At 43.1% G+C, this 13,519-nt stretch overlaps 1 protein-coding gene across 8 annotated transcripts in view; it reads left to right on the top strand.

Annotated features, from left to right (window-relative positions):
• Nucleotides 1–7,960: 7,960 nt before the first annotated feature.
• DEPDC5 (DEP domain containing 5, GATOR1 subcomplex subunit) overlaps nucleotides 7,961–13,519 on the top strand; it is a 116,113-nt gene continuing 110,554 nt past the window's right edge. For all 8 annotated transcript variants that reach the window (XM_056821444.1, XM_056821443.1, XM_056821440.1 and 5 more), the window contains exons 1-2: nucleotides 7,961–8,140; nucleotides 11,999–12,120. In XM_056821444.1, coding sequence (XP_056677422.1) covers nucleotides 12,063–12,120 — 58 coding nt within the window. In that variant the 5' untranslated portion in view covers nucleotides 7,961–8,140; nucleotides 11,999–12,062. The remainder of the gene's footprint in view (nucleotides 8,141–11,998; nucleotides 12,121–13,519) is intronic.

Raw genomic sequence — 13,519 nt, 5'->3', positions numbered from 1 at the left:
TTCACATCATCTGCAATGGCGATAAACTAGAAGGCCTTCCCAAAATGATCAGGAGTAAAACAAGGATGCCCATTATCACCGCTATTATTTAACATTGTACTAGAAACACTAGCAGTAGCAATTAGAGAAGAAAAAGAAATTGAAGGTATTAAAATTGGCAATGAAGAGACCAAGCTGTCACTCTTGTGGATGATATGATGGCCTACTTAAAGAATCCTAGAGAATCAACTAAAAAGCTAGTGGAAATAATCAACTTTAGCAAAGTTGCAGGATACAAAATAAACCCACATAAGTCATCAGCATTTCTATTTATCTCCAACACATCTCAGCAGCAAGAATTAGAAAGAGAAAATTCCATTTAAAATCCACCCTATACAATATAAAATACTTGGGAATCTATCTGCCAAGACAAACACAGGAACTCTATGAACACAACTACAAAACACTCTTCACACAACTAAAACTAGACTTGAGCAATTGGAAAAACATTGATTGCTCATGGATGGGACGAGCTAACATAATAAAAATGACCATCCTACCCAAACTTATTTACTTATTTAGTGCTATAACCCATTGAACTACCAAGAACCTTTTTTTACTGAATTAGAAAAAAACATAACAAAGTTCATTTGGAAGAACAAAAGATCAAGGGATATCCAGGGAAATAATGAAAAAATGTGAAGGAAGGTGGCCTTGCAGTCCCAGATCTCAAACTATACTATAAAGCAGTGGTCATCAAACAATATGGTACTGGCTAAGAAAAAGAAAGGAGGATCAGTGGAATAGACTAGGGGTAAATGACTTCAACAAGAGTCTATGATAAGCCCAAAGATCCAAGCCTTTGGGACCAAAATCCAGTATTTGATAAAAACTGCTGGGAAAATTGGAAGACAGTATGGGAGAGATTAGGTTTGGATCAACACCTCACACCCTACGCCAAGATAAACTCAGAATGGGTAAATGACCTGAATATAAAGAAGGAAACTATAAGCAAATTAGGCAAACACAGAATAGTATACATGTCAGATCTTTGGGAAAGGAAAGACTTTAAAACCAAGCAAGAGCTAGAAAAAAATCACAAAATGTAAAATCAATAATTTTTATTACATCAAATTAAAAAAGTTTTATACAAACAAAACTAATGCATCCAAAATTAGAAGGGAAGCAACAAAGGTCTAATTACTCAAATTTATAAAATGCTAAACCAGTTGTACAAAAAATCAAGCCATTCTCCAATTGAAAAATGGGCAAGGGACATGAATAGGCAATTTTCACTTAAAGAAATCAAAAGTATTAATAAGCACATGAAAAAATGTTCTAAAACTCTTATAATCAGAGAGATGCATATCAAAACAACTCTGAGGTATCACCTCACACCTAGCAGATTGGCTAACATGACAGCAAAGGAAAATAATGAATGCTGGAGGGGATGTGGCAAAGTTGGGACGTTAATTCATTGCTGGTGGAGTTGTGAATTGATCCAACCATCCTGGAGAGCAGTTTGGAACTATGCCCAAAGGGCGCTAAAAGACTGTCTGCCCTTTGATCCAGCCATAGCACTGCTGGGTTTGTACCTCAAAGAGATAATAAGGAAAAAGACTTGTACAAGAATATTCATAGCTGCACTCTTTGTGGTGGTAAAAAAATGGAAAATGAGGGGATGCTCTTCAATTGGGGAATGGCAAGGGACATGAAGAGACAATTTTCAGTTAAAAAAATCAAAACTAAAGTGTTCTAAATAAATCTCTTATAATCAGAGAGATGCAAATCAAAACAACTCTGAGATATCACCTCACATCTAGCAGATTGGCTAACATGACAGCTATGGAAAGTAATGAACACTGGAGGGGATGTGGCAAAGTGGGGACATTAATGCATTGCTGGTGGAGTTGTGAATTGATCCAACCATTCTGGAGGGCAATTTGGAACTATGCCCAAAGGGCACTAAAAGACAGCCTGCCCTTTGATCCAGCCACAGCACTGCTGGGTTTGTACCCCAAAGAGATAATGAGGAAAAAGACTTGTACAAGAATATTCATAACTGTGCTCTTTGTGGTGGTAAAAAATTGGAAAAGGAGGGGATGCCCTTCAATTGGGGAATGGTTGAACAAATTGTGGTATATGTTGGTGATGGAATACTATTGTGCTCAAAGGAATAATAAAGTGGAGGAATTCCATGGGGAGTGGAACAACCTCCAGGAAGTGATACAGAGTGAGAGGATTGAGGTTTACAGGAGCAGAACCAGGAGAACATTGTACACAGAGACTGATACACTGTGGCACAATCAAGTGTAATGGACTTCTCTACTAGCAGCAATGCAATGATCCAGGACAATTCAGAGGGATCTATGAGAAAGAAACTATCCACAGCCAGAGGAAGAACTGTGGGAGTAAAAACACTGAAGAAAAACAACTGCTTGATTACATGGATCAAGGGGATATGATTGGGGAGGTAGACTCTAAAGGATCATCCCAGTACAAACATCAACAGCATGGAAATAGGTTCTGATCAAGGACACATGTAATACCCAGTGTAATTGCGCACTGGCTATTCCACTGGGTGGGGGGAGGGGAGGGAGGAATAGAAAATGATTTTTGTAACCAAGGAATAATGTTTGAAATTGACCAAATTAAAAAAAAATTAAAATAAAAAATATGTTAATTGATCAATATGTTGAGTTTTTTCTTTCTTTTTTTTTAACCCTTCTTTTCTGTCTTAGAATCAATTCTGTGTATTGGTTCAAAGGCAGAAGAGCAGTGAGCGCTTGGCAATGGGGTTTCAAGTGACTTTCCCAGGATCATACAGCTAGGAAAGTATCTGAAGCCAAATTTGAACTCAGGACTTCTTATTTCCAGGCCTGCCTCTCAATCCACTGAATCACCTTGCTGCCCCTCAAATTATAATTATTCAATCTGCAAGAGACCTTGGAGTTTGTTAGAGGCAGGCAGAACAGTACAGTTGAAAGAGATCAAGATTTGGAGTCAAAGGACCTGGGTTCAAATTTTGGCCTAGTTACTACTTCGATGACTTTGGGCAAGTCTCTTTTCCTCTTTGCTCCTGAATTTTCTCCTCTCAAAATTATGAATTTTCTTATTAAATATTACTAATCAATAAAACATCACTAAACAACCCATATTAAATCCATGTTAATTTATTAAAATGATTAAAATAAATTAATGTTGATAGAACTATTATTAAATTATTATTAAATGGATTAGAAGGGATCAAAGAACCTGTCCTGAATCTGTACTAAACCATGGATTTCTGGGTAAATTACTCTCTTAGCTTCAGTTCTCTCATCTATAAAACAAGTAGACTGGAATGGATTTAGAAGTCTGTGACACTATCATTAAGTGCTGCCCCATAATTCTAGAAAGGGAGAAAATGAGTGCCAGAAAAGTTGACATTTGCTCATTTTCAATCCCATAATGCTATTCTCCTTTTCCATATACTTTCAAAAAGTCCTGTCACTTGTTAAGCAATCACGTCCTCAGGCTCTTCTGAAAATTTTCATTTTTTTGTTTGTCTGAACTCAAAAACATCAACAAATATGAACTTGTATGTATACAATAAAGAATAGGGAAATCAGGAACCACAACCTCATGCTGCTTCTTTCCTTTTTAAAAGTATATAATGGAGAGGAGGTAGCTAGGTAGCAGAGTGGATAGATCACCAGGCCTAGAGCTGGGAAGACCTAGGTTCAAATCTGACCTCACACACTTCTTGGCTGTATGTTCCTGGGTGAGTCACTTAACTCCCATAGCCTAGGCTCTGCTTCTTTTCAGTCTTAGGATTGATATTAAGAGAGAAAGTAAGGCTTTTTTTAAAGCATATAATAGATTTTAAAGTCAGTTTAAAAATTCTCTTTCTTGTCTCTATCCTGCTGAATCTTCTGTTCTCTTCTATGTATTTTTTTCTTCATGTAATGTTTTTTACCAACTCATTCTTTTTTTTAAATTGCACATAGAAACAATTAAAATATCAATTTCTTTCTGACCTTTTTCAATTTGAATTCTCTCCCCTCCCCTCTCCCGAGGTGGCAAACAGCCAGATCGAGTTGTTCCAGTTCTGTTGCTGCAATATAAATGTCCCTTTTCCTCATGTTGGGAAAGAAGACATAAATCACACAAGAAAAAACTCAGGAAGAAAAGAAGGCAGGAAATCTGCTTTTGTACTCTGACAATTCCTTTTACGGTTGGGGAGGGCATATTTTTTTGAAATGCTTCCTTGACAGTGTTCTTTTCCTCCTTTTTTAGCATCACTATCACTCATCCCTTTGCCTCATCCAATTCTCCCCAACCAAAAAAAAAAAAAATTAAACCCTCTCTCCTAACCATTAAGCATATCGAAGCAAAACAAATCCACATTATCAGCCATGTCTCATTCTACAAATCCAGCCCATCCTCCTAGAAGGGTGTACAAGTAGCATATTTCATTATGACTATTGAGAATAATTATTGACCATTTCATTGATTAGTCCCATCATTTTAAACATTTTAATAGGGTTGTGGTTATTATATAAACAGTTCTCCTGGCTCTTCTCACTTCATCTACCTCAGTTGATACAAGTCTTCCCAGGTTTCTCTGAATCCCTCTTCTTCATAAATCCTTGTGGCATCATACTATTTCATTAATTCATATACTAGCATTCCTTTGGCCATTCCCAAATGGATGGGCACCCTTTTGAATTCTTTGCTGTGACAAAAGTGATATTATGATATTTTTGTACACAAGAGTCCCTCTTTCTTTTATTTCTTTAGGCCATTTGTCTAGTATTTCTGGCTGAAAGGATATATATATTTTTAATGACTTTAAGCTTATAGTTCCAAATTGTGCCCATTTTTTCAATACCTGGGGGTGTAATTTGTCTAGGCTAAGTGACATGAATATATCATGGGATCTTGTTGTACCACTTTATATAAATACAGTACCTTATACATTAAAAAAAACAAATCCTTTGCCTTCTGTCTTAGAATTAACATGAAGTATTGATTCCAAGGCAGATGAGCAGTAAGGGCTAGGCAGTGGGGATTAAGTGACTTGTCCAGGGTCACATAGCCAGGAAGTGACTGAAGGCACATTTGAACCCAGAACCTTCTATCTTCAGGCCTAGCTCTCTATCTACTGAACCACCTACCTGTCCCTCACCATATAATAAAAATAATAAATATATATATAAATATAAAAAATATATTAATAAAAATAATAAAAATAAATAAATAAAATAATAAAAATAAAAAAAACAAACCAAACTTCTCTCTCTTTACCGCCCCATTGCCATTGAACAGTTAAAAAACTTAAATCCCAAGAACAATTACTCATAGTACAGTTAAACAAATTCCTACACTAGCCAAGTCCAAATATGCATGTGTAATTCTGGATTTGAAGCCCTGTTATCTCTTTGGCAGGAGGTGGGTGGGATGATTCATGCTCACTCCTTCAGACTTGGGATTTATCCTAGCATTAATCAAGAGTTCTAAAGTCTTTCCAAGTTGTTTTTCTCCATAATGTTTTTGTCATTGTGTAAACTCTCCTAATTCTGCTCACTTTACTGTAAATCTCAATTTCCCCACTTCTTTAGGTCTGATATTTGATTACACTCATGTACCACAATTCCTTTAGCCATTTTCTAATAGCTACATGTTTAGTTTCCAGTTTTTTTGTTTACTATGAAAAGAGCTACTAGAAATATTTTGTACATAAACATCCCTTTCCTCTTTCTTTGATTTTTTGGGGTTGTCCTAATAGTAGTACAGGTAGGTCAAGGGATATGCCACAATCAAATAACTTTTTGGGGCATAGTTCCTTCCTTCCTTCCTTCCTTCCTTCCTTCCTTCCTTCCTTCCTTCCTTCCTTCCTTCCTTCCTTCCTTCCTTCCTTCCTTCCTTCCTTCTTCCCCTCCCTCCCTCCTCTTTCTTTCTTTCTTTCTTTCTTTCTTTCTTTCTTTCTTTCTTTCTTTCTTTCTTTCTTTCTTTCTTTCTTTCTTTCTTTCTTTCTTTCTTTCTTTCTTTCTTTCTTTCCTTCCTTCCTTCCTTCCTTCCTTCCTTCCTTCCTTCCTTCCTATCTGCTTAGAATTGATAGTCTACAGGTTCCAGGGCTGAAGAGAGGTAAGGGCTAAGCAACTAGGTTTAAGAGACCTGCCTAGGGTCATAGTCATCTAGGAAGTATCCACATTGGTCTCTTTGGACAAATTCCATTTTCCCTTCTTTTTGGAATTGTTTCCATTTGTGACTTCAGAATTTCATTGTTTAGTTTCTTCCATAATTTCCCATCATTCAGGGAAGTGGCTCCTATGGAAAAGGAGCCAGGAGTCCCCACCAGCTGCTACTCATAGAATGGGCAAGTCAATCTAGCATTAATTGGCAAGGCACCTCAAAGGGAAGACAGGATGCAATTTTTTGCCAGGCAGGTCACACTATTACCACTACCTTGACCATTTGCTGTCTTCTGATCCTGATAGAGTTCAGGAACCTGAGCCTAAGAGCCTTGAGAAGAGCCATGCTCCCAGACACAGGGACAGAGGCAGAGAGAGACAAAGCCAGAGCCAGAGAGCCAAAGAAACAGGGAAACAGCCAGAGATAGATAAAGAGGAGAGACAGACAGAGACATAGGCAGAGAGAATATTGACAGTGAGAGATATGGCTCCAGAAGATGTCTGGGTAAAAATGAAGTCCTCCTTGGACCTGTGGTCATGGCTATGCCCATGTTTGTAATGTTTCCCAAATTTCTCAGCCCTTATTTCTTTCTGCCTGGTTGGTCCGTGGTAGATGAAAATCACTTAACACTCCTATCACTTCATCTTTGCCCAGTTGCTGCAACCTGATTTCTCCCCATTTCTTACATTTTCACATGAGTCTCTTTTCTTAATGTTCTCTTCTCTCTTTCACCCAACCAGTACTCTCTCTCTCTGTCTTCTGAGGCCTCTTCCCGGCTTTGCTTATATCCATCCAATTTTTATTATTATTCTTTTAAACCCTCACCTTCCATCTTGGAATCAATACTGGGTATTGGTTCCAAGGCAGAAGAGTGGTAAGGGCTAGGCAATGGGGGTCAAGTGACTTGGCCAGGGTCACACAGCTGGGAAGTGTTTGAGACCAGATTTTGAATCTAGGACCTCCCATCTCTAGGCCTGGCTCTCAATCCATTGAGCTACCCAGCTGCCCCCTTCCATCTAATTCTCCTGGGTGCTTCTGAAGGCCAATGGGTTCCTCTACTTCACCTTGCTTTTTCTTAAACTCCTGTGAATTTGTGCACAGACATTTGAGTGCATGCATTTACTACATGCTCCTTTCTTGGGTTTCTGATGAACTTGTGAATGTTCTGACTCCTTTTATTCTTTCTTCATTACAGCAATGAAAATGTGGCTTGTTGGATACACATGGATGAATGTTTCCCTCCTTTATCCTTTTTTCCTCCTTTAATTAGATTTTCCTATTATCAGGCAGTTTGTTGCTTAGTTGGGTCCATTCTAAACTCCGGGAGTTTGTCAGTTCTGTGTTTTTAAGTCCAGGATGGGCAGCTGAATGCTGCAATGGATAGAACACTAGGTCTGGAGGCAGGAAGAGCTGAGTGCAGCCTCGTCTACTTCCTAGGTGACCCAGGGCAAATCGCTTAACCCTGTTGGCCTGTTTCCTCCTCTGTAAGACGAGCTGAAGGAGATGGCAAACCACTCCACTCCAAGGATCTAAGTCAAGAAAACCCCTAAAGGGGTTACGTAGAGTCGGACAAGAGTGAGCCATAACAACAAAGGTCCAGGAATCCACATCCCATTCACAGAGGGTCCTGGAGGAAAGAGGAGAGGTGGTGAGAGGGGAAGGGGGCGAGAGAACGTCCAATGCGCATACTCAGTCCCAGCCAATGGGTAGCTTGGCGGGAAGCAGAGGCGGGGCCGCATCTTGGCGCCCGGCCCCGCCCCCTAGCCCCTACGAGCCCCGGATGAGGAAGTGAGGCTTTTGACTAGAGGAGGTGGCTCAGGCGGGGCGGGGCCGCGCGGAGGGGGCGGGGCCTGGGTGTGGGCGCGAGCGCAGGAGCGGGCGCTATCGCGGTCCTTACCCCAAGTGCCGGTCCGTGGAACCTGGGTTCTGGGACCCGGAGAGCGTGGCGGGCGGGAGCGGACGGATGGACGGGAGAGAGTAGCAAGTGAGTGCGGATCGCGGGCCCTTCTGCGCTTCCTCCTTCCCCCAGTGCCAGGCTCCCGGGGAAACTGAGGCCCGATCCCCCGCCTCCTGCCCTCCCAACCCCTGCTTCACAGACACCACGTGACCTTTCGGGATCCTGCGGGACTCGAACCCAGCACCTGGGGAATGGGAGCGGCGGGAGGAGCAGCAGGCGCTCGACAGTGGGGCCTGCTCAGAAGGTGGAGGTAGGGACTGGCCTGGCACCCCACTCCCCCTTGCAGTGGGGAGGGGGCGTCCCACATCCTCCTTCTTGCAGGTAATGTGCCTAAGTACCTGTTGTATGCCAGGTGTTCTGGTGTCCACATAGCCCTGCCCTGGGGGCATCCAGCCTAGTGGGAGGCAACAAATCAGTGAAGGAGAAATCCTCTTTGAGGGAAAGTGCCTACAGTCAGATTTCATGCATTGATTAAGTGCTTGCTGTGTACCAGCTGCTGGGGTGAATGGGAGATCCTCTTAGAGGAAGGAGCCTACAGTCAGATTTCAAGCCTTGATTAAGTGCCTGCTGTGTACCTGGTGTTGTGCCCACCCAGCCCTGCCCTGGGGGCATCCAGCCTAGTGGGAGGTGACACCTGGGGACAAACCTCTGGGATGAATGGGAGATTCTCTTAGAGGAAGGTCCCTGCAGTCAGACTGCAAGCATTGATTAAGTGACTGTTGTGTGCCTAGTTGCAGTGGTGCCCACACAGCCCTGCCCTCAGGGCATCCACCCTAGTGAGAGGATGACCGTTAGGGACAAAAATGGAGATGAGGGAAGGTGCTAGCTAGCTCACTAAGTGCCCACTAGGTGCTGGCACTTAAGAGCTAGGGATACAAAACCAGTCCCTGCCCTTGACCAGCTCCTAGTCTAAGAGAGGAGACAGCCTACAAACACCTCTGTACAAGTGAGATCCAGACAGGATTATCGGGGTGATCCCAGAGGGAGGCAAGGTGCCACAGTGATGGGGGAATCAGGAGAGGAAGTCTCTTGGGCCCTGGAAGGCAGAACCAGGACCCTTGGGAGGAAGGTTATACAGGAGCCACTTTAGGCTGGATGTCAAGAAACCTTGCTACCCAGGGGAGCTGCATCTGAGTGCTGTGGGCTGCCTTGGAAGACTGTGGGTCCCCTCCTCACTCATGGGTGGGGACAGGGCAGAAGGAGCCCCTGTGGAGGGAGGCTGGATATAGAAGGCCTCTGAGGGCTCTTGTTCCCAGGCTAAAGGATCTCTCCAAAGCCCCCTCCAGCACTTGACATTTTTTCAACCAACAAGCACCCGTTACACTGGGGGTCTCTGTGTCCTTTGTATAGAGGTGGACACAGGGGTACGAGCCCTCCCTGGAGTTGGGGGGAGGCCCTAGTGCATGAGTGGGGCTTTGTGTGCCCTGTCTGAGATGAGGGGGTTAGCCTCTTGGACCTCTGCCTGCACAGATATTCTGGGATCCTGCGGAAGCCATCTAGGCCTTTTCCCTTTTCCATAGTATCTGCAGATTTGATAGACAGAGAGCCTTTGGGGCCAGAGCACCTGTGTTTGAATGTCTGTGGAATCTTGGGTGAGTTCTTTTGGCCTCAGTGAAATTTCTGCAAAATAAGGGGGTCTCCCCAGGTTAGAGCTTTTTAACCTGGTTAATGTCTTGGGCCTTTTGGGCAGGCTGGTGAGGCCAAGGCCTTCCTTCTTGTGTTTTTGAAGGCATAAAATCAGATACACACCACTGCTATGGAAAGGAGTTCTGTTGAAATGGAATTATGGATATACTGAGAAAAAACACAGCAGATCCCAGGCTGAAAGCCCTGGAGCCTGAGGATAGATAGCTGAGGCTTGTTCCAGCTCTGCCTTACTGGGATGCCAATGGTTTACTCTTGTCGATTGGACTCAAATAAAATATTTGGAAGCAAAGACTTGGAAAGAAACCTGGAGTGGAAGCCAGGACCTGTGTTCAGTCCCACCGTGGCTCCTCATGACCATAGGCCTCAGTTGAGTCATTTGTAAGACGAGGGGCCAGTACTAGATGAACTGTGATGTCTCCTGATCTTTCTGGATTTAATGATTTTATCAGAGTGGACATTTCCTTCACTGGTGCTGATTTTGACCCCTCCTTTTTCTTCCTGTGGATTTTCCCCATTTTTTTCCCATTAGGCTGCAGACCTTCCTCTGATTCTTTGACTCAGTGATGAGTGATAATGATGATATACACACCCATAAAATACACAAATAAACAAACACAAACAGACACACTTTCTTTCTTTAGATCCAGCATTTAGGGACAGAGCTGGCCCGGGAGTCCCGAAGGCTCAGGTTCTGGTCCCACCTAGGACATCACGCCATCTTGTGACCTTGGGCACTTAATCTTTCAGTGAAGTCACTCTCTGAGTGTCACTGGCCCCCCTCTAAGATTATACATCATAGAGCAATGGTGGATATGCACTGCTAATCAGTTTCCTCTGTTAAAAAAACAACAAAAAACACTCTTTTTTGGTCTGGCCCTGCTGTTTCATATGAGGAGGGAATTCCCCTCACCAAGGGAATTTTGCAGCTTCTCTGTGACATATCTTCTGAAAGCTCTGTCTGGTAGCACAGAGATTTTGGGCTTTTCTCGGCCCAAGCCTGATACTCCTTCCTAGAGCACACAGATGTGACCTCAATGGAGTATCAATAAACTGTGTTTATGTAATGCTCTGGGTTTTGCCAGATCCTTAACTTCCATGTCATCTCTTCCTCAACCCTGTGATGAGTGAGGTTGCCCAGTTATCATCATCTTCATTTTACAGGGTGGGAAACTGAGTTTACAGGGAGAGAAGTGACTTGTTGGAGGTTATACAGCCTGTGGGTCTGAGCTGGGACTCCAGGTTTGCTAGCTCCAAGTAGAGGACTTGGGAAAAAAAAAACATCTTTGATTTTTTTTACAACAGTATAATTTCCCCTCCCTCTCCTATAACAGATATTTTTTAAATGACTGAAAACGATGAAAAATCATTCCTGATCAGTAAATTGAAGAAGTCAGAAAATCTCCCGGATGTGCAGTCCTTTTAGATCTCTTTCCTTCACCAAGGGGTGGGTTGGGATGCCTCTCTTCACCTTCTTTCTAGTCCTTCCCGATCTTTATAATTTTGTTACATTCCTTTCTGATTTTTGATGTGTTGCCATTCTTTCCATTTACATGATCATTGTGGATATTGTTTTCTTGCTTCTGCTGATGTCATCCTGCATCCGTTTATAGAGATCTTTCTATGCTTCTATCCCCTACGTCATTTCTTATAGCACAGGAGTATTCCATTACGTTCATAATTTGTTTAGCCATTCCCCGGTTGATGGGGATCGTCTGTTTCTGTTCTTTGTGACCACAAAATGAGCTTCTACCAATATGTTAGTTGATATGTTGAGTTTTTTCTTTTTTTTTTAACTTGTTACATTCCATCTTAGAATCAATACTGTGTATCCGTTCCTAGGCAGAAGAGCTGTAAGAGTTGTCCAGGGTCACCCAGCTAGGAAGTGTCTGAGACCAGATTCAAACTCAGATCCTCCTTTCTCCAGGTCTGGCTGTATCCACTGAGCCACCTAGCTATCCCTTTGATTTTTTTCTAACCTAAAACTCTTTCTTCCATAAAGTGTCAGCCCTTTTTGCCATCATTAGGATCCCCCTCCTCCTCCATTCCATACAACCTTCATAAAATACATCAATAAAGCAGTCACTTGCCAAGGATGAATTTGCTATATCAGGCATCTGCTCCGTCATGGCAGGTTGAGTCAAATGCTGGCCCTCGTCCCTAAGCTCATTTTCCTTAGACTAGCCACTTTGTTACTAAAGAACCAGAGTCTGAAAATATCTATTTGTTTCTTTCTTGAAGGCAGGGAGGCATGATGATTTCTCAGGACACAGCTTGGAACAGTTGAAGAAAGCACCGGGCCAAGATGAGGACCAATAAGGTCTACAAGCTCGTCATACACAAGAAGGGATTTGGGGGCAGCGGTGAGCATCCCCTGGCTCTGGGGTATGGGGAGGGCCTCAGAGGGAGGGGAGGGAGCCTCAGGGTTCAGCATCTGTTGACTCAGAGTGTTGCCAAAGGCTTTGGGAGCAGTGACCTGGACTTCAGCATAGGGACCTACTTGCATGAGAAGGGCATTCTGTGAATTGGCCAATGTCCCCAATGCTCAGCGATTGGGCAGTAGTGTTGGAGTTTCCTGATTGCACTGAAATGTTCATGACTAACCTGTTTACTGCTAATAATGATAATAACATAATTACAACTTCAAACACATCAAGCTCTTGAATTCACCAAGGTTTTATGCATATTATTTCATGTGAGCATTTCATCCCTCCTGACTGGTAAGTTTTTTAGCATTCCCATTTTATACATGAGGAACTGGGACCCAGAGCAGTTGAGTCTCATAAGTGCCTTTGGTCCCCTTGGCATCCATCTAGTAAATTTTCGTTGGATCAGGAGAGGGCCTTCCTGTGTGTGTACCTGGGGCTGGCCCAGGTGTAACCCAACCTCAGCCTTCCTGGCTCTGCCTCTCCCCCCACCATACACCATGACCATTGTCCTCTTCCACCTCAGATTGCCTTGGGTTTGCCAAACTTTGTTTCTCCCTGAGGGTTGGGACTATTTGCTTTTATTTTATCCCTGGAGCCTTGTAGTAGTCACCTGGTTTGTCCTCTTGCCCCAAGTCTCTTTTCACTCAGTTGTCAGATTGATAAAGCTCACAATAAGGCTCAGGTCCCACCCTGTCCATTTCAGTGGGTGGTTCCGTTATCTAGAGGATAAATTATTGTTATTAATTATTAAATTATTTTATTTATATGTCTTATATATTCAGTTATTATATAAACATTAGCCCCTTTCTTTGACTTTTGAAGCCCTTCATTCTCTCTCCTCTCCCTACCTTTTTATTTGGGCTCTTCATTTACCCCTATGTACTCTACAGTCCTGGTGACACTGGCCTGCTGACTGTCCCTCAGGCCTGTTGCTTGATTCAGGCATCCACATCTCTGCCCCACGGCCTCCTTTAAGTCTCCTCTTTGGTCCCGCCTTTGAGAGGAAGCCTCTCCCATTCCTGCTTGATCTCAGTCTTCCCTTTGAGGCCCCTCATTCATCCTGCCTAGATCTGGGCTGTCCACTGTTGTCTCCCTCCCACCCCTGTTAGACTGAGAGCTCCTGTGTACATGAAGGCCTCCCTTTGACCCTCCTTTGTATCCCAGACTGAGCACAAGGCCTGCCCCACAGTAGTGTTTCGTCAGTGCTGTGTGACTTGTTCACAGAAGCTCTAAAAAAGGTGTAATTGGATTGAAAGGCTGGTGTGGGGGTGAGAGGAAGCCAAGGGATGGAGTAGGAAGAGCCTGTGATGAACAGTTAGAGAGAGACCTGGAC

The sequence above is a fragment of the Monodelphis domestica genome, chromosome 3 (assembly GCF_027887165.1).
Source record: "Monodelphis domestica isolate mMonDom1 chromosome 3, mMonDom1.pri, whole genome shotgun sequence".
Lineage (NCBI taxonomy): Eukaryota > Metazoa > Chordata > Mammalia > Didelphimorphia > Didelphidae > Monodelphis > Monodelphis domestica.
The sequence above is the reverse complement of the archived record's forward strand: the minus strand, read 5'-3'. Positions and strand labels throughout refer to the sequence as shown.